At 40.5% G+C, this 21,968-nt stretch overlaps 1 protein-coding gene across 9 annotated transcripts in view; it reads left to right on the forward strand.

The window, feature by feature from the left end:
* SVIL (supervillin) overlaps window positions 1-21,968 on the forward strand; it is a 103,263-nt gene that overhangs the window by 17,619 nt on the left and 63,676 nt on the right. For 3 of the 9 annotated variants that reach the window (XM_027687017.1, XM_027687016.1, XM_027687021.1), the window contains exons 1-2: window positions 16,056-16,173; window positions 19,097-19,163. In XM_027687017.1, coding sequence (XP_027542818.1) covers window positions 16,113-16,173; window positions 19,097-19,163 — 128 coding nt within the window. In that variant the 5' untranslated portion in view covers window positions 16,056-16,112. Of the gene's footprint in view, window positions 1-16,055; window positions 16,174-19,096; window positions 19,164-21,968 lie in introns of those variants that run through there. The other 6 variants (XM_027687020.1, XM_027687023.1, XM_027687015.1 and 3 more) reach the window with 4 other exon arrangements.

The raw sequence follows: 21,968 nt of genomic DNA on the forward strand, positions 1-21,968 counted from the left end.
TAATGGTGGTTAGCTGTGTATGATCTAAGGACATAGCTAACATGAGGTTGTTAGGAAGCCGTAATTTATTAGACCAGCTGGTATAGGGGGAAAAAATGAGCCAAGCTTTCAGGCACACCAGCACTTCATCAGGTCTGAAATAGAAGCAGCAGATTTCAAGGTTAAACAGAAGTTATGAAAAAACACTCTGTTCAATCAGACATGCATTGAACTGCCAAAAAGAAGCTTGCTGGTATGATATTCCTTCAGTGGAGGGGGGAGGGTGAGAAGATAATTGTTATACTGGAGAAAGAAATAAGGAGTTTACAACCATTTAAACAGGGGAAGGCTATAAAACCAGTACCTGATGAGCTCATGGCTGTTCTCAGTATCTATAGGGGAACTGGGAAATTTTAGTTCTGTGTCTTCTCTTTGGAGGTTTTATTTTTGTAGGAGTTTTGAGAATCAAGATTGCCAGATCAGTCATTTATGGACAAATTGTTGGGTTTAACAAAAGGAACTTTATCAGGCAAATGTAGTTTCAGGCATTCTTTGTCAATTATTTGCCATCCTTAGCCTACACTAACTTAAGAAGTTACCTAGCACTCAACTAATATTTCAAAAGGTAATGGCAGAAAGAAAAAAACAACAACAACAAAAAAACCCACAACCCTTTATTGTTTATTTGTTTTTAAAAACACACAGTATTTACTTCTAAAATATGATCAAATCTATTCTAACAAGAAGCCCTGAATGCTTTTTTTATCTATTTTTTTTCTAATACATTTTTAATCTATTCTTTTCCTCAAGCAGAAGCCAAATTCAGAGTTGAAATATTTAAAAAAAAGTTTCAAGGCTTTGTAGAATGATAGATGCTTTACTTGTGCTGCTAACAGAGTTGGCAATGTGCTGTTTCTAAGCTTTGAATTAAATTGGGCTATCAATGTGGATTTGATGGCACTCACTGACAACGTATATTGGACTGTACACTGTGGAGAGCAGAGGAGAACTGTTTGATGCTCTTTAGAAAAAGTTTTTCATTATTTCCCAAATTGATTAATATGATAGTTAAAGCAATGTCAGATTAAACATGTTAAAGTAGAAGTCATTATCTTCTAACTTGCTCATCTGGCTTCTTAGTTATGTTTGATGGGCTGTCTGTACAAATGCCCTCTAAATTAACCCCTTTGTATATTAGCAGTTGCTTTTAAAGTTATGGTATCATGGAAAACTGACTTTCAGTATCAATTATAATGCTCAAAACGATTGATGCTGTTGGAGCGGTGTCAGGAGTCCCGGGAACCAGCCTGTTCATTTTTCCGAGTCCCACTGCTCTGTGTTAAGAGGGCAGAGTTGTTTACTCAGCTGTGTCCTGTTAGTACCACAAGGCTGGATAGGTAACTCTTGCATTTAACCCAAGCTCTGGGTAGGTGGAGGAGGTCAGAAAAGCTTAATCTAATTCAGATAAATTACTTGCCAGGAAGGGGTGTAGCTGTGCTAGCATTTGTCTTTCTCTGCCAGAAGTCAGCTTCCTCCAACCTGCTGAACCAATAATTTGAAAAACGTTATCATGTATTGGGAGGAATTACATAGCAAGTGGGATGGATTGAGAGACTGCAGCATCTTCTACGATCCTTGATGTTGTAGGATATGGCATATCTGTGTCTTGGCTTCCTTCAAGGTAGTTTTACGGAAACTTCCAAAGATTAATGTTAAAATATCCCTTTCATGTGGTACTCGAGTCACATAAGTCTTCAGTCGCATGGGTAGTATTGGAGCTAAGGTTTTTGTGTTTTGCTCTCAAATTCTTTGAGAATTTACCTGTAATTAGTTGTGAATGCCCTCCAAGACATTTCCCGAAAACCTGAGCTGGACACCAGGTCACCCTAAGACTGGTCTTGAGGCATTGGCTGTATTGAGTATGGCCTCTGTGTAGCAAGCTCAAAGGGAAGGTAATATTAGAAGATAAAAGTAATATATTGGTTTAGTATTTGACCAAAAACTAGAAGCATTAGGCTGACATTTGGTGTGGAACAAGTTACAGAAAAACTTTATTCTCACTGGAGCTTAATGGAGTGAGATGTCTCAGTTCTAACAGATATGGGCTTTGTATATTGGCTGCCTGTTGTGTAAGTAGCTTTTATTTATGGCAGAGGTAGCCAGCATGTTCTAAAAAGTTGAAATAAGAGTATTTATAGGACTCCAACTGATTCATTTATACTACCAGTGCTTGGAAAGAGAGAGAATTAAATGGCATAACACTTGATGAGATTAAAAATAGGAAGGGGAAAAAACTTATTTGTAGCAAATTCAGTAGATGGAAATGGATTAACTGTATATTATTCTGACAAAACTGGACCCCAAATCTGTTCTGAGTTCTTCTTTTTCAACTCCTATCTCTTAGTAGGGGTAACTGAAAGGCTGCAAGAGGCCTGCTGCATTCTCCAAACTTAAAAACTGATTATTATTGATTTTTCTCAAAATATAAGATATTAAAGAGGAAAAAAGAGTATGAACAGAAGCAGTTAAGCCCTTTACATAAGGAAATAAAAGTAAAATGTTACTTTTATTCTTCTGTAGTGAGGGATAGATTTATTGCAGTGTTTAACAATGTTTGTTATTGGATCTTCCTGTTAAGATATTTTCCACAAAGTAGTGGCTGTGGAACACCCTTGGTGTTCATCCATTAGAAAAAAAAGCACTACAACTAACAATTTATGACTTATACAGAGAAAAAATTGCTTGACTTTTGAAATAAAACAACACAGTGCTCTACACTAAATGTAGATTTCTGGAATTCCTGGCGCTGATTCATCTCCGTCTACTCCTTTCTCTTCCCTGCCTTTCTGTGTTTGGAAGTAATTTTTCAGGGTTACTTACCAAGCTGCCCGACTTTCACTTTTCTTTGCTTCGCAATTACAAGACAAAAAGATAGGATAGGTGAGTTGTGTGTTTATTCTGATATAGACTTTGCTTATAATCAATAGATTAAAAAAGCTAAAAAAACCCAACCAACCAACCAAACTTTTTTCCTGTGAAATCCAATTTCTATGCAGGTGTGTTTTACACACCCACAGACCCTTGAAATATTAGAAGCTGGATGCTCTCACACTGTTCTTCATAAACACTGGCAAGAAATAATGGTAATGCTTGGCCAAAAAAAAGAAACTACTTGAGAACTTACATATGCCAAATTGTTTAATAGTTTACTTTCACACATATGCGCACATACTTTTGAGTGAAGAAAGTGAGAATTTGACTATAAAAATTAAATTATGCTTTCCAAGTGAAATCATTATATAGTGTCTTCACTAGGAACAAGCCTCCAATTCAGCATTCATTAAATAGCATTCTAGTGCTCCAGATCTCCTTGGATAGGATTCCGTTCTTTTACTCCATATTGTGAGCTAATGCAACTCCTGGCCTTACTCCAGTCGGTGCTGACTTTACATCTAGACTTTGGGTATAAGCTGCTGATTACTTATTGAAGTTTCAAACTTCCCAGGAAATGAAAACAAAGAGCTCAAGAAAATGTTGCAGCTTTTCGCAGTGATCTCATGCATGGCCACATGCTGTCAGGATGTTTAAGTTTCTTGTGCTGAGTTTTAATGCAGGCATACTTTCCATGGCAGTTTGAAATACTGCTGTAGTTTGACTTACAACCACTGGCAAACAGTATACTTACAAAATAGTTCAAATGTCTTGAAATGTAGCCTTCACTGAGCTTGGTTTTGGTTTTGATTTTTTTTGTTTGTTTGTTTACTCGACTATTTATGAACTTGATTTTTTAAGTCAAAGCAAGCTATGTGTATGCTGAACTGCAATACAAATTGTTAAATCATGTATTTAGAGAAGCTGCTGGATTACTTAACTCTTCTACTGCTATATTTTATTCAATTTTTCCATTAGCACTTAAAAATCAGGCCAAGTATAGAAAGGCAGAGAGGCAAACACACATCTTGCTTGGACTTCAACAACTTCGTGTGGAGTTTTGATATAAAACTTTATAGTAAATATGCCAGTAATGCTGATGTGCTGAAATGAAGTTCCCAAATGGCTCCCTGCTGCAGGAAGAAGGACTATTTTCGTACCATAAGAATACCTTTCTGTAGACTCTATGAGCAGAACACTGGTACTGGCAATAAACTAGGAGCATGAATTTCTTGTATATCTGTGCAGCACATGCTCTGTTAAGGTGCTGAAGCTCATGTGCACCTGTTGTGTATTGTTCACTTGCTTGGATCACAAACTGTGGTTCCAGCCTTTACGGTGCCTGTGAGGATGATGGGGCATTTTAAAAATGAAGCTTCTTATGGTCCATGTACCCCCAAACTCCCCAAGACTTGCAATATCTTCTTTCTCCTGAGATCTACAAGCTCCTGGATTTGGAGTCAATGCAGTGTGGATGGCAAAGAAAAGTCTTGCTGCAGTTCCCGTTTCCCTCCTGGGTTTTGCAGCCTCTCCTGAGCTCTGTGCTCCCTGTGGCAGCTGAACATGCTGCTGCCTCACCAGAGCTTGCTGAATATCAGCTAAACACCAAGCTGTCTTCACACGTGACAGGGCCCTAAGGACTGAGCATTCTGTAGCATCACCTGGCACAGGGCTGTGTCCAGCTGTGCTCTGCTGGCTAAGAAGCATTGTACTGTGCATGTCTGTGATTTTGAAGATCATGCACTGTTTCTCAGCAGTGTTTTTGTCTTGCTCTTAGACAAATACCTTGCAAGGCAAGGTATTTTTTCCTTGCCTTGCAAGGACCTAGTCCAGCACCTTTTCTGTAACTGGTTGTTGGTGTATTACTGTAATAACAATGACCATAAAGACATATAGGGAGTCTGTTCTTTCCAACTCTGATTTGTTCAAGCTGCCTGTCTTTTCTCTCTTTTAAGGGATGTCTCTTTCCATTACACATGCTTAGTGCCTCTCTTCAGACAGCACAGCATTCCTTTGATGCTATTCATGGGACAAACAAGTTGACTGATGAAGGGAATTTACCTGCAAGAAAAAAATGTCCAGGACTATCAGCATGCTTTTACACTATGACCTTGTGGTTGTTGGTCTGCTCCATAGTGTGCTGCTGAAGTTAAGCTTTGTGTGCTCCAGTTGGTTCAGCTCTCACAAACACACCTTCTTAGTTTCCCATGAGTGGTTCTCTCCTAGTAAAGGGGAGAGTAAGTATCAAGTCTGCTAGGTTGGACAGACCTTTACCAAAATCTCTTAGAGAAGGAAAACAAAACCCTGCTGAAGAAGGTGGCCAGGTTTGTGGAGGGGATGGGGTGGAGTGGGCAAAGAGAGCCAGTGTGGAGACTGGGTCTCTAATGGGAGAATCTGCAGTGGGAGTTGGAGAAGAGCCAGGGGAGAAGTGGAGGTACCTTTGGAAACACTGAAGAACGCAAACACAGTGCAATTACCCATAGGATGGGGTAAAGGAGGAAGTGGAAGTACACAAAAGGCATCAGAAATAAAATCAGAAGAGGGGGATTGGCAAGGATGAGAGCTGGGAGAGTAAGAGGAATAGAGCTGGGAATGGCAGTTCTGGTCTTGGGAAGATGCATGAACTTTGGGACAAGTGCTGCTGAGCTCCTCCCGTGTGTCAGTAAAAGCTGCAGTGTGGCTGAGCACTTCTTTCCAGCCATAACACGGGCATCAGTATTGCACCAGCCTTGGGGGCTGTTCTCTGTATGTTGATGAAGTGGCTCGGGGAAGCTGGACTGTAACAAATCACTCAGCTCCCGAAGCAACTGCCCTTGTTCTCTCATTTCTAGCCAGTTGGTTCACTACATTTCATTTCAACAAAGTTATGATATTTTGCCTTTGAGCTTGAGCTGACCATCTGTGGATCAGGAGAAGAACACCTCCCCATTACCTCACTGAGACCCCATCTGTCTTCTCAGTGAATGTGTGCCTGCAGCACATAACTGGTGATTATGTGGTGGATGTGTTTCCTCTCCTGTGACCTAGGGCTGGGGTGGCAGTTGATTCTTGTAAGGTCACTGGAGGAGGTGGCCTGTGTGGGGGACTGAGTATGGAAAACATTCTTCAGCCTTGATTTAAAGCAGAGGTTCAATGTGAGCCATGATTCTGTTCTTTCAGCATCACCTTTGATATGCATAGATTTTGATGAAATTACTTTTCTACCCTGTTCTTGAAGAATTTATAGCCCTGCTAGTAACTGTGCTTTGTCCCGAACAATGAAAAAGCCATGCCTCTTTGTGAGGGTGATTTCCCTACCACTTAGGCATCCTTTTGCATTTAAGATATTCAGAATACAGATTTAAAAAAAATGTTAATTCTACTTCTTTCCCCCTCCCCCCATCTTCAGCACAGGAGTGTTCTAAACTGTTCCCAAAATTCCTTCCTGAAGACTGTCTTAGGATTCTTAATGTCTGTGAGCAAAGATGGAAAATGACAGTGTTAGAATGGAGAAAAGTCAGCTGTAACATTAGCTCCTATTTAAAATTAAAACTGTGAAAGCATAAAAGCATTTGAAAGCATTTGCTAGTGTGCAGTTACCCATACGGTCCTAAATTAACCAGTGTCAAATCAGCAGTCACCTGTGAGGGTGTCACAGTGTTTTTCTATGGATGTGCCTGAGTTTATTGAGATTCTCCTTTTTAGCCAAGAGGAGAAAGTGTTCCCATGGTACTTTGTCCATGGGTACTCTGGGAGACTTGAAATGAATGGGTGAACCCATTTCCTCTAGCAAGTAGTGCAAGTCCGATAGGTTTTCTCTCAGCCCAGCCTGGATGTCTGTGAAATGTGACTGACTTCCATAGTTCAGGGCTATCTTGACTTCTTCCTAAAACTCTTAACAGGTCTAATGCACATGCACCAGTCTGTCTCATTCCTAGTGTGTTGTTTTGTTTCCTACAATGTTCATTATTGATGTTCATAAGAGCATACTGTGCTGCTGATCTAAGCAAATTGGACAAAAGTGAGTTAGCTTATGTAGGACTTACCTGTGTGTAATTATGTCTGACTGGCCCTTTTTTGAATGTGTGTGCCCCATTTCTTTGTATTATATTGGGTGAGAATAGACTTTGAGCAGAAAGTCAGCAATTCTGAGCCGAGATCTGTGTTTGCATCTGGGCAAAGCTTCAGCCCAAAATGATAACTGTTAAGCTTACAAACTGCCAGTGTGATTCCCAGCTGCATTTTTTAACGTGAACTATTTTAAGAGTGAATTTACCGTATATTCTCTCTCTTTTAATTATAATGGTGTGAACCCCAGGTTCGTTGCAGGAACAGGACATAACTGTAGTAGTTTAGTTATTTCAGGAGGGTGATAATCATAGTTTGGTTTTGCTCCCTGAGCTCAAGAGAGTTTTCTAGCTGTGAGAATCATGTAGTAAATACATCATTATATCTGGTAGTATTAGGTAGGTATTTAAACCTTACTGGGTGGTGTCGAAGGAATGATGGACGTTCACTGTCTGTACTGACCTGAAGGGAAAAGCCACTCTGAGTGGCCCCTTGGACGGGTCTTGCAGCAGCACTGTGGCAGGAGGTGGCCTGTACTGCTCTCCTCTGACAGCTCTAACCACAGAGCAGTCTCATGGGTTTCCTGGCAGACTCTGTGCTGGGAAAGAGGATAGGATGGTATCCAAATCTAGCATCTTGAAGTTGCCTTAGGAGAGATGTGAAGCGGAAAATAGACTGAATCACAAGAGATGCAGCAGAAGGAGGTTTTTTGTTCGTTTTTCTTTTTGCCAGATAGCTATTTCTGAGGAGAGTAAATCATTACTTTTGAAGCCATCTGTCTGAATTGCAGTGAATCTCACCATAACTGATCAAGACTAATAAATAATTAAATAGCAGTGCTCAAATGAGTATCTGTACCTTGCTTTCATCTAGTTCTCTTGGTTCTGGTGTTTGACAAGTACCTGTCTGCTGCCTTGGAGCTGTGAAGGCGGCTGTTTTTATACCCATGCTGCTGCCCTACTTTCAAGCAACTCATGCAGTGAGAAACCTGATTATTTTTTCAGTCTAGTGGCCCTACGGTGTGCTGTGGTGGAAACTGTACCTGAACTCCCTGCAGTTTCGTGCTGCTTGTGGTAAAACTGAAGTGTCTTCCTCAGCTGTGAGTGTTGGCTGAGCGTAACCTCTGGCACAGGAGCGATGAGAGCCGCGGACCAGCGCTGCTCTGCCGCGCGTCCCGTGGCTGTGCGAGCGCAGGGATGGCAGAGCCGTGGCCCGGAGCTGAGGAGGGCTGGTAGGCTCCGGCTGCTGCTGCGCTGCCGGCTTGCAAGGTAAACACTGGGTGACCTATAAGCCAGCCAGTCAACTCGCGCGTGGCCTTATTAGGCAAGCTGCAGAGCCCGTGTCTGGGGACAGAACATGCTGGATGGCGGCAGAGAGCGCACAGCCCAGAACGGATCCAGCCCAGACCCCGGGAGACACGACCCAGTACTGCGGCGCTGACAGCGAGCTGCTGCTGCCTGAGCCCAGCTGTCAGAGAGACTGAAACTCTGCCTGGCAAATATCAAGAATTGTGCTATTAAGAGGTGGCTTTAAAAAGTAAAATGCTTTTTGTGTAAATGTTAGTAACTTGTAGTTCTCTTCCTGACGTATTTTTCGTGTGCTTGGTTATAACCTTAGGACACCAGTTCACACCGTCAGTCCATATACTGAAACACTTTATGGTGGCCTTTGGTGGGAAGTGTGTGTTCATTCCTTGTGCTGCCTGCTTTCAGAGGCACACCTGAACTGAGCGGAATTATTTTTTTTTTTTTTTTTTTACTTCAGGACTTGTTTCTCTTATGCAGTTTATGCCCTTTATTGAAAGACTGATTTTTACTGGCTAAAGCAATGGTCTTGCTCCCAGAAGAAGGGGAATATTGGCACCCACAGCCTGTGTGAAGACTAGCACTAGTCTAGGTTACTTCATACCCACCTCATACATACCCTTCCACTTTCACGTGGAAGAAGCCTTAAAAAAAACAACCAGTATTTATGTTTTTCCTTTAGTAAAATCTCTGTAGATTTAGACAAGTGCATCACAAGCAGATGCTGTCCAAGCTTTCCTGGGCAACTCTGGGAAGGCTCCTCAGATCTGACTTGTGATTAATTTTCTGTTAGTGACTGGTGCCCCCCTGAGCACTGGGCATGTTTGTGATTTTTGCAGGGGCTTTGGGAGTGAATGAGGGCAATAAAGAGAAAAATGCCATGGCTGCTATGAATTTAAACCTGCTCTCTAGAGAATAGGCTCCAGAACTGCAGCATCACTGTGTTAACCAGATTTCCTTTCCTCATTAATTTTTGCTTAGCCATGCTGGATGTAAATTAAGGTCTGGTACACATGCCTTTTCATAGTGACACTATTTTCAGTGACAGTACTTGTAGCTGAGCTGTCCTACCTTTACCATCAGCTTTTGAATAGAGCATACATTTTTTTCTTTATTTCTTTTACTAAATATTTAATTTTCTGAGAAAGCATTGAAACATGCTATAGAGAGGATGGCAGCTGGGCTCATAGATTCATTGTCTGCAAGGTTGTTGTCTGCCTGAGGCTTGAAAAGTTATATTTCAAGGTAAGTATGCAGGGATATGATGTGGCCTGTGAAATGTCTCATCACAGTGGTAAACAAAATTGATGTTTTCCTTAGATGACTACTATCACAAAGAGCCAAGGAACGTTGTTATAAATTCTTCCTTGGGGTGTGTGTGCCTGTCTCGGCTCCCTTTTTGGGCTTTTACGTGCATGCGGAGATCGCAGTGCAGAGGTGTACAAGAGCACACAGGAGAAAACTCAGTAGTGTGGCTGGGCTTTTTGTGTCACTTAACTGCATGGGGCCACTTGCTGCTCCAAGCAATGAGACAGCCTTGTGCTGGTTGTAGACACCAGAACTGTCAGAAGATGGGGAAACCCATCCTGAAAACCCCAGCTGTTTGTTTGCAGGACAGGCGTTTTACAGCCAGTATCCCAACAACAGTTAAGGCCATTGGTCGTCCCAGCAGCAAAGCTCTTGTTCACTGCAATAGTAAAAAAGAAGCTGCTGCTGATGGTGTGTCTTCAGAGGATGTCCATGGAGCTGTGGCTAACCCTGTGCCTTTACAATCTGAGCTGCAGCTGCTTTACAATGAGCCATGGTGTGAAACACTCTCAAATATTGTTTTGTTAGGTAAAAATCCATATCTCCTCAAAGTCCTTGAGCTGTTTAATCATTCAAATTGTACGTATTGCTGGGAGATGAGTTCCTGCCTTATCCTCATTTCCAGCCATTTGCTCAGTCCATGTCTAACCCTGGCCGTGTTCATGCCTGACATCACCTCTTACTGTTTCAGGCCCAGAGACAAATAGGTCTGACTGAATTTGGATAATGTGCCTCGCTGGTATATCTGATTACCACGTGTGAAAAGGGTATGTGGCCTTTGAACTTCCTTGAAGGAACTACTCTAGACTGATCCTACTCCTGAAGAGGAAAACCTTGGACATCTTTTGTGCTACAGTCTTGCCATACAGTTTTACAAACAGTGATACGAAATGTAGGCATGTCAGGGAACATTAGACTCATGTTCCTTATTCTGAAAATGTGTTGCAAGATTGAGAGGTACCAAAATTTCCTTTTAGGAGCAATCTACTGCTAAAATTAATGACTCAAGTGATATTTCTTCAAATCTAAAAGAGTAAACTAGGGATTGGAAGGGAATTTTTTAGTGCGTGTGCAAAAATATCTGTTGTTCTCCCTTTTCCCTCAGCACATGACTAAATAGCCAGTACAAAAAGACCATCAATATTCTTTTAACACATCTGTCATCTTGTTCTGAAAAACTCAGTCCCCTTTATAAATCTTACTAATCAGCTTTTTTGATCTCTTTGCATATGATCTGTTTTAAAGTGCACCACACAGACAATGCAGTGCTGAAGTTTATCTGAAGACTTGTCCAAAACATACTCACTGACCAGAAATAAATCTTCTTGCCAGGATCATTATTGAAAAGGATTACATTTGCTTTCCACTAGAGTGATGATACCATGCCAGGAAACTATCCTAGTTTTAAAGTTCATAGAAATGACCTCCATTTAAGAAATGAGAAATTATCACTTGCCTACATACATGAGGTTTGGATGGAGAAGACAAAACCAGAATAGATACTGTGTTTGCAAGCTAGGCTGTTTGGATGTCACTCAAGATGGTAACTTTCTGTTGAGTGATTGCAGTATTGAAGTAATCTTCTGGTAGATTTTTGACCAGTATTTTAGCTTTTTGCTGACTTATTTCTTTAACATCTTGGCAGAAATTTCTAGAGAGTGGGAAAAAGGGGAAATAAGGAAAGGGAGTGCCTTGCCACTTTCCTTCAGAAAGACATGCCTGCATGCCAAAAACTGACAGGGCAGTGTGGGGTAGGTGAGCAGCCCACAGCCTGGGAGGGGAGGTCAGATGGAGGGATGGAAAAGAGTGATCTGGTTTAGCCCAATCTTCTGACCTTCATCCCTTCAATCATCTATAGCATCTCAGATCTTGGCACAGCTATTCCAAGGGTGCTTCTCTTCTCCAGAAGAAGAGCAGTGGAATAAAATTCATGAACTCCTTTAAGTCTCTACCCATGAAGTGTGGATGAAAATGTGATTTCATCATCTTGTTTATACAACTTATCTCAGTTTTTTGTGCTGCTCAGATTCCTGCTTACCTAACTAGCATATTTGCTGAAAGTTTCTTTGCAGTCACTATGGGTTTTCTTTCCTCTGCATTGTTGATTTCTTTAAAATTTTATTTTTAGGTTTTCTTCAAACAGCTGTCATGGGCTTTTTTGATTTTTGCTTTTATGATAACTGCAAGTCACAACAAAGTATCTACTTCTCCTTATCACAGAGAAGCACTTCTAAATATAAATTCATAAGTGATCAAAATTCAGGAAGGAAAAAGGCTTGATCTTGTTGGGACCTGATTCATGACTCCTCAGTGCTTTGGGACTGGCAGCCCTGTAAGTTGGGAACTGTTTTGCAAGCCGTTTAAAGTCCAGCTTTGATTAGAGCTATTAGTTTTGCCAGACAAAAGGAAGATATTTTCCTTCTCTTCCTGTGGGAAGCTTCAGAACAACATTTAACTGCCAGCTGGTCTTTCATGAGCAGCCTCAGATTTGAAATGTATACATGCTTAACCTCGAGCTCTTTGCCCAGATGACTGCAAACTTAGCTTCCCGCTGGGCTGCCCCCCCTTTCTGACGACTGAACTGTTGTTCTCTCTTTGTTTGCTTATGTTGGAGGCTGCTAATGCTCAAGAATTAATGATGGCAGAGGGGGACAAGAACATTACTACCGATTTGTAACACAGCCTTGATAACATAGCTTGGCTGAACACACTTCTAGTTCCTGGAGACTGGATCTTTTTGAAGGACAAACCACTCTTCCTCCTTTCCTCATCAAGTGTTTGGTGATGAATTTCTTTGCCTCTGAGAAAGATTTACTCTTAAATCTTCTGTTTTTAAACAAGCAGCACAATGCTAAATCCAAAACTTCTTTTCTTTATACCATTGCTTGACTCTGCCGACTTACTCTTTTTACACCTTACTGTTTTTCTCCACTGCCAAAGCTGTTAAGGGACAGCACAGAGACTGCTATTGCAATAGGTGATCCCTTATTGATGGAAAGGAGGGAGGGAAGTGGTCAGTTCCCATGGTTAAATATTCCCAATGATCTGTGAAGTGCAATACACTAAGTATACACTGTGAAGTGTAATACACTAAGGCTCCAGTATCTCACAGCTTTTAGAGTTTTAATATTGGAAGCAGTGTTGGCACATACCCCTCATCTTGAATTGACACTGAGCAAACTCTGGGATCACAGATTCTGCACAGTTTCAATATTAACAGCAGTGACATTAACGTTAATTCATAGATACTGTGCACAGAGCAATGGCTGATTGCTTCACCTTCCAACCTAACATGAAGAGATCTTGAAGCCAAACTTTAGAGTATGGGTAGGTATTTTTGTGAAGACCTTGTTACAGATGTTGTTTTTATTGGATATTTTACTTTCCTCTGTAATAATTATTTGGTTCTACACCCTCTGTATTTTTGACCTGTCAGCTGTATATAGTAGGAAAAGGAGTCCTACTTGCACCAAAGCCTATCACAAATATTCTTCCCAGGTGGTAGCCAGGGCTGTTGGAAAGACTGGCTTCTTACTGTGTTCTGTGAGTAGAATTTAAACAGCACAAGCAAAAACCTCTTTAAAAATTACACATTCTGAAAGGCACTCCAGAGGTTTTCCATCTTTCTTCAGCTCTATGTGCTTTACCTTCTGCACCTCATTCACCAGGAGGATGCTGAGGATAAAATGTTGGAGATGATGTATAGCAAAGGAATGTGGGAGCCTGACTCCTCCCTCCACAAATACAAACATATCCGTCCTCTGTTGTATGGGACATTGTCAGACATGGGGATGACATTTGAGCTGAGCTTACCTGCTTCGTTAGCCAGGAGGGTTGATCCCTTTCCTGGTCATAAGATCTTGTGCCTTTTTCTTTGTTCTGGCACATCCTGAAAAGCATGCCCAGCAAAAATAAAAGGGGATATGTACTACCAGTTTAGTCATCAGACTGGGTCGGTAGGGGAACAGGACCTAGCAGAAGTCCTGCAGAGGGAACGACAGGTAGGACTGTCTGTCTTGGCAGCCATGACCTGTTCCATCAGCTCAGCTGTCAAGTCTAACTTCTCCTTCCACCTTGCTTAAGACTGCAGACATGAAATTTATCAAATGAATGTTATTTCCCTGCACCTTATATAAGAGAAACTTCCCTTACTGTGTATCAGATGAGTTACAGGTGCTTAAAAGTGCTCCAGGTAATAATACGTCTATTTACAAGACCAAGTAAACAGTCTTCACACAAGCAGGGTTGAGAAAGAAGGGATTTTTCAGCATAGAGCATCTCTTATTGATATACCAACACAGATACTGGTCCTGAATCTCCCCATTAGCTGTTACCAGCAGCTTCTTTCTTAGTTCTACACTGTCTTGGTTTTGTGTTTTAAGCACAGCTGCACTTACGCTTAGGCCATAAAGCAGATTTTCAGGTTAATGGCAAATTTGGAACTTATGTCAACAGATTATGTTTTTTGTTACTGCTTTTTTTATATATTGGGCTCTAGTACATGGAGGCCTTCACAGCTAGTCAAGAGAGAACAGCAGTGTCCATTTGTGTTCTATTGGTAGTGCTGTGAAGTGGCTAGAATTAAACATGAGAGGTAGCAAAGAGAGGTTACAGGCAAAGAAAAAAACGTGGTGTGTACCACCAAATATTTCTGAACAGAGGATGTTACCTGGTGAGTCAGAGGCTTTGAGGTCATGTTCCTTGTGTTGGATGACTCTCATTCCAGAGAGCTCTTGACTGTTGAAAGATCAGCTAATAAAAGTTCCTTTGGTTAGGGTGAGTCAACATTATTCATGTTTAAAAATAAATAAATGAATACAAATAGCAGGGGTGTTAGACAAGATGGAGTACATATTCTTCTATCTATTGTAAGAACTTGTTAGCATGAAAAAGAGTGTTTTGATGACCTAAACAGGATAAATACAACTTCATGGCAAGCCAACAACCATTAATAGTTTTTTGATAGATTATATTTTTCACTTGTGGTTAAGCAGTCTCTTTCACAGCATCATTGCTTATATATTTTCTTCACATAGAGGTTCCCAGCATAGATCAGGGTTCTGTTGTACCAGATATCATAAAAACAGGTGAACAAAGTCAAGAACTTTAGTATTTTGTTACTAGGCTGTGTTTTCATGGTCCTGACAACCCCAGTCTTGTGGTGAGTTTTCTCATGGAATTATAGAATTGTTTGGGATGGAAGGGACCTTAAAGATCGTTTAGTTCCAACCCCCCTGCCATGAGCTGGGACACCTTCCACTAGACCAGGTTTGTCAAAGCCCCATCCAGACTGGCCTTCAACACTTCCAAGGATGGGGCATCTACAACTTCTCTGGGCAACCTGTTCCAATGCCTCACTATGCTTAAAGAATTCCTTCCTGATATCTAATCGAAAGCTACCCTCATTTGCCTTAAAGCCATTACCCCTTGCCCTATTGCTACAGGTCCTTGTAAAAAGTCCCTTTCCAGCTCTCTTGTAACCTTCTTTAGGTACTGGAAGGTGCTATAAGGTCTCCCTGGAGCCTTCTCTTCTCCAGGCTGAACCACCCCCACTCTCTTGGCCTGTAATACTAATACTAGTTGAAACATTTTTGAAGGGGAGAAGTCTATTGGAGGGAAGCTAATGGGTTTCCCTATTTGTTTGTGTGGGGTTAAGTGCATGGACCTGTTTCAGTCACATATTTAATGCTTCTTTGTGTATGTTAGACCATCAGGTAGTTCAGTGTGGGCGACTGAGCCAGGCTTATTGCACCATTTCAAATGATTATTTCCAGACTTTCAAAATTAACTATAAAGGGTTTCAACTCTTCAATCCAAAATCCGTCAAATCTGTTTAATAATAATAAAAAAAAGTAGCTAGACAGTACTTTTGTGCAATTTTGCACCTTCTGTCTCGAATTAAAATATTTGGAGCTGTGGTGTCTGTTCTTTAATCCCCACCCCCACCAGTAATTTTGCTCATATGTTATCCATAAATCTTGTCTGTTTTAAATGTTCCAACTAATAGTTAGGCAAAACATTTAAGCATAATGATATGATTAACAGAGTCCATTTTTTGGCAGCCTGGATGCTGTTTTTCTTAAGCTAGCACTGCAGTTTATCCTGATTAGAGATATGAAGGAATTATTCTTCTTCTTGGAGGTTTTTTTTGCTTTTGTTGTTGTTGGGGTTTTTTTGTTTGCTTGTTTTCATAATATGAGGATTTAGGGGTTCTGCATTCATTTTGCAGGAATATAGTGTGTGATTTGGCTGGATCTTTGAAGTGGTAATATTATAAATCTCCCAATCACCATTGCCCAATCTGTTTTAGCATTCATGTGCCTAATTTCTGTTTGTAATCTGATTACTGGCTTGAGCTGCTCCGGCTTGCAGCCTATTGCTATGCATTTACTGTACTCCCTGGGACGCGATAGCCTGACAGCTCCAGTCCTCTGCTATGAAAAATCTCTACACGATATTGCTAAGACAGGCCTAGGGCTGTGGCTGGTGGAGAATTAGCTGCTATTGTAGTTTCTCTTTGCCGAATCCTTTGTTTCTGCAACCATGTTCAGAAATCCTTGGATCTCCAGCTATTTGGGAAATGTTAAATACTCTGAGGAGCAAGGTAAGAGTTCCAAGTAGATAGAAGAAAATGCAGTTCATTTGTGTGTGTTTAATCTCTTGTATATATGTACGCATGTGTAAATATTGTTTGACTGGATCTTCTGCAGCTGCATTAGGTACTTTAGCAATCAGTATGCAGTTAGTCAAATAGGCTATTTCATTATTTCCTAAAGGGCACTTTTGAAAAATCCGATTAGATGGATCTTTTAATTAGCTTAGCATGCCACCGACTTAGGGCCTTTAAATATACTAAGTAACACTGGAAGGTTGCATCTACTTTTTCTTTTTAAATTCAGCATTTGAAATTTCTTACGTGTTAAATTATGGATAGTGGTTTTATCCGGTAGCTTGTACCTAAGAGGGAGGGGAACTAGACTGAACAAATGGTTAAACTTGTGAGCAAGTTTGATTTACACTTCAGTGAATATACTCTTAATTTTAAATGCAAATACTTAAAATTTCTTTATTGTGATTATGAACATGTTTAGAATTCTTCAGCAAAAGAAAGAACAAAATGCTGTTGCAAATATTTTCCTTCTGTGTATCAGGTGCTGTGAGGGTGGGTTTTTATCTTTAAATTAACCATTGAATAAGACTCTACTAAACTGATGTTTCTTTGTTGAGCATATTTATTGTCTTTTGATGCACAGTTGTTTTACTTTTCCTGCTGTGTTTGTATTTAAGACTTCTCTATTGTGGTAAGTAAGTTTTATTGGACTTTAATCCCCCCCACATGGTGTTTAATTTGAACAGGAGGAAATACATAAAATATCAAAACTGTGTAACAGAATATAATTGCCTGCTAGGTTTTTCTGTGTTTGGGGTGTGGGGGAAAATTGGAACTCACTCCTGTGAAATACAGCAAAGTTTTAAGATGTTTTTGAGGCAGCATAAATGTGGTGTGTATGATGTTACTGAATGTGTTTAATGGGTAGCAAGAGCCAAACCGGCTTATGTGCCCCGTCTTAGCAGCCCTTCTCCCTCCCTGCTCCCAGGGAAGCAATGCAGGCTACTTTCTTCCTTTCTCATATTCCCTCCCCCGTTTTGGCTAGGGTAGGCAGAATTTCTCTGTGGTCTGCTTGTGGTTTTCATGGTGGACAGCTGTTTCAGTGCCAAAAATTCTAGGATGGGTTGTATCCTGTAGAACAGCTATAAATTTAAGATATGCCTGGTTCTGATTAGCTAAGCTGATACTGAGCTGGGCTTTGAAAGTTAGTGCATAGTCTTCTCAAAGTCATGTAAATCTGGCCTTTTTTAGAGGATGCTTATGTCATGGAGTATTTTTTTAATGTTGTAGTGTAAAATATAATGATTTATATACCATTCACACTGTTTTTCTTATAATATTCTGTTTTGGTTTAGCAAGATGTTTCTGTGTAATCTATGTGCTTTATTCTCCATTTAATGGAAAGAGAAAATGAATGTTAAGAAAAACAGGAAAAAGTTGCCTATTAAAGTTGAAGAATGCTATTAGCAGAGCTGTTTGAAATCCGCAGTGACTTGTAGCAGATGCCTAAAAAATGCCTTTTTGCACAGTTTAAGCTTCATCAAGCTGTTGAAATTCTTTGTTACTTTTTTTTACCTTTATTTAATTTTTATACCTGTAGAGATGGCAGAAAGAAGTGAAAGAGGATGAAAAGTTTTGAAAATATTTTGACAAAATATACATTCTCTAAATTAAGACCCATATTGTCAGCTATAAGTTGCATTATATCCTTTCTGGAAAAATAAGGGACATTCTACCCTGACTTGAAAATATTCTGCGTAAGCAAAAAATTTTTGTTGCCAGTTAGATCTTCTTCGAAATAGTTAAATCTCAGCTGTGAGGCAGAGTGCAAGGGATGTATCTGCTTCTGAATTGTTCTAAAGCCCAGATTGTGTAATATTCAGGTCTGTCTTTGAAAAAGAAAATGATTGCTGTATCAGTGACCAACTGTTTATTAATTTAAGGTCTTGAGGTAGTAGATTTAGTACAGATGAGGACAGAAGGCAATTTTCCATTGAGAGTAAGTTATTAGTAGCTTTATGTACTTCTCAACAGCAGTCACTGACCAGGTGCTCCCCTGCTTCCTGGCCAGCAGTTCTCTAAGTTCTCTTAATAGCATCCTTGTTGTTGAATGGATGGAGATGGTACTTGGAGCACTGGACCCCTTGCCACTGGTTATCATTTAGACCCTCTGGTGATGCACTTGATTGCAGAAAGGAAAAAGCTGTATCTGGGAGAGAGTGGGGAGATTGCCCATTGCTTGTTATGGTTCACAGAGGTTTGGGAACCTAGAGGCTTTGTAATACGTACTTTTTGAAAATGAGGCTGCATCTGACAGTTTTGCTCTCAGTGTAAACACATGTTCCTCTGTGAAAGTAAAGCTAAGGCTTTACTTCTAAGGCTTTTCAGAAAAAACATGGGAGCTTCCAAACAGGAGACAGCAATTTCTGTCTGTCATGGATGGTGTAATACTGTTGCAACAGATCCTCAGCTGGACATCTCTGACTTCTGCAGTGAATATGCAGTTTTTATATGCTAGGCTGCAGCCAAAAAGGCTCTTTCTGCTTGCAGCATTTCTCATTTGCAGAGTGCATCATAAACATGTCTACTGTCCATTTTATAAGCTGGGAAACTGAGTCAAGAAGTTAAAATGATCATCCCAGACTGCAGTACTACACCATAGATACTAAGAGTAGAACATGGCAGTTCCATAAAACGTTGATGTTTTTAGGATGTCTACTGTCTGTACTCATTTTTGCAAGGCTTGGGTTTATCACCATCTTGGACATGCCAGATTGTGCTGTTTGACTAGAGAAAAGGCCTCTGCACAGTCTTTTGCAGTGGAAAGGCTATGTTTGGAGGCTACAACCTAGTTTACCAAAAGTTCCCCATTTATTACAGCATGTTCACAATGTTGTGGTTTTTTTCTATTTTGCAGATTTTGCCAAGGGAAACTCAGTCAGATTTAAACCTTCACGATTGCTCCTGAGGAAGAGAGCGTTAAGGTAAGGTGGAGCTCGTCTTGCCCAGTGAAGATCACTGGTTGCAATAACTTACAGTCATTGCTTGAATCTACATTTATTCTTTTGTCAGGAAAAATGATTATTGGTCCTCTCACAGGACCAAGCTCTGGCACAGAGCAGATGCTCTGAACGAGTATTGAAAAGACCAACTGTCTCCTAAGTAATGTTAAAATCTATAGCTGGAATTGCTCAGGGAAAATTCCCACTCTGCACTGGGCCTCCTGCCACTGCAGTGCACATTTTCCCTTGTGTGGCATGGACACGATACAGACCAGTGAACCAGCTTGGAATACTTACCTGTGTGTAAAAGAAAGTGGCTGAAGTGGATTAATTAATTATACATCCTTGCAGGGAGCTTTGTCAGCAATCTAGGGGAGAGAGACGAGGTGGGACACTGCAGAGATGAATGGACAGGTGGTGTTGCTGCTTCCTTGCAGGGCTGTGCTGCCTTGAGCCTGCATTCTTAGGACGTGATTCCACGAGGCTGAATAAGGGGATACAGCTAAGATGGCAAATCGTGTTCCCTCTCTCTTCCCATCCTTGCTCCAACTGGTTTTGGTGTCCACATTTGTGCTTGCTGGACCCATTCATAATGGCACAGAGAAGAGATCAGGGAGTTGGGAACTGACTCTTGCCCCAGCAACCAGCCGTGTTGTTGGCTTGGCTGCACAGAAATCCACCAGCACACAGGCTCACTTTGCAAACTTCTTTTCAGTCAAGGCACACCACCTGGAGCACACCTGATTCCCTGTCATGTTGTTTCTTATGTGCTGTAGAGAGATGGAGAGAATAGGTGTACAAGACACACTGTGTTATGAAAGCAGATAGGGGAAAGTAGGAATGACAGTAGCAGAGGAGGATATGACTGTAGAATGGACCTTTTACTTAGGGGTCCAGGGAAGAAAATTCTCCTGGAGGTAGGGAAAGAGGAGTGAACACCAAGAACCTAGCTGGCAGGTGTACAAGTGGATTTTGTATTTCAATCATAAAATCTCAGTATATCCTGTAGCTTTAAATGGGATGGCAGGTCAGTGTTACCAAGTGGCATTTGGATCAAACTTCTGGTTGCTTTTGGGCATGTAACTAGGTTAGTGGGGCAGCTATTTAGAAACTGTATGCTGCTGCAGCAGCAGCAGATGAAGTTTGCAGCCTGGAATCCCTGATGTATAGAATACAATCCACACTTACTTTGGAAGTTTGCAGATCAGTATAACTACTGAGACTGTCAAGTACTCTACTAATGCTACATTATACATTGTTTTTTAAGAAAAACGATTGAGATTGTGAAATATTGTTGCCTGTGTTTTAACAGGAATCATCTGAATTCCTGAACACTGGAGAGTATAATGAGTTTGTTGGGAACCTGAGGCCAAACCACACACAAATTCTGTGTGAAACAAACTGGTGGGACCTCTTGCTGTTGATTGCATTTCATGAACTATGGTCACAGGCTATGTTTCAGGCAAGGAAAGGACGAGAAGTTCCTCTTTCAGTATCCAGATTTAACAGGGACTTTAGGAAAGAATTCTTGCAAACTTCTAATTTCTTTTTTTTCATTTAGAGAACCTCTTGTATGCTTTAATTATTGTAATAATGAATGTGCAGAGCCTAGCTGGTAAGTGTGGAAATTCATGGTACTGAACATATCTGTTCAGAATCTGCACCTAAATTTATAACATGACTAGATGTAGTTGTGATATTTCTAGAAGAGAGTTGTGGATGAGTTTGAAGGTACAATATATCTGGCAATTCAAGTCTGACTATCTGACTCTACTTAAGCAACTGAATTGATGCAACTCCTTCTTCAGCAGAGCAACTAATAAAGCAGAGGGACATATGGATATATCCCTTTGAGGAAAGTCTTGGTGCAGAATTACTTATCAGTTTATTTTTTAAAAAACAGTTATGAGTAGTGTCCTGTAATTTTTTTATTTTTTTTTTTACTATTTGGAATTGCTTTAACATCGTTCCAACTCAATTTGGATTCCTAATGAATGTTCTTATTGAATACTGTGACATGTCCTAAATATGCCTACTTTCATTTTTAGAACTAATTTGATATATGTGTCTATAAATACCCAATTGTTTGGCTTGACTGTCATCTTCAGAGCAGTGCTCTGTCTCTGAATCCTCTGTGCATGTGAAAGCAATGTTATTATGTATTGGATTAAAACATTTTGGTTTTTTCATGTGCAAATACTTAAACCAAGCAATGCCACCTGCAGCTTAGCTAGAGAGAGGAAAAAAAGCCTCTGAAGAGATAAAACTCCTCAATTGTGGATTAAATAGTATATGAAAATTGTTAATCCTTTAAAAAATAAACAAGTAAATAGATGTTGACAGTCTGTCCAGAGGGAAATGGAAAATGAGGGCGTAGGGAAAACTATGAAGGGACTTTCACAAAGCAAATAACCTGTGATGCCGTGTAGCCCAGTGAGGGTTAAACTTAGGAAGTTTGTGGTTATTTAAAGAATTTTAGTGAAATCTGCCAGTGAGCAAAGGTTGCAAGCCACCCTCTGTACAAAGGAGGAGGGAGCTCAGATACAGGAAGAACTGGATGACCTTGAGGAGTAATAGAAAAAGGATGTAATGTAATAACACTAAGTGCACAGTTGTGCATTGGGGGCTGATAAATTTTTCTGTCACTTGCAACTGATGAAAGCAAAGCCTTGGCATATTAGTTTTTGACGCAGGATTGAGCAGCCAATATAGTGTAGATATAAAAAGGCAAATGTGTTGTAGATCCCAGCGTTCAACTAACTAGTCGTATAATAATGCTTTCTCTAC

Source organism: Neopelma chrysocephalum, unplaced genomic scaffold (genome assembly GCF_003984885.1).
Source record: "Neopelma chrysocephalum unplaced genomic scaffold, ASM398488v2 Primary Assembly neopelma1_72, whole genome shotgun sequence".
Lineage (NCBI taxonomy): Eukaryota > Metazoa > Chordata > Aves > Passeriformes > Pipridae > Neopelma > Neopelma chrysocephalum.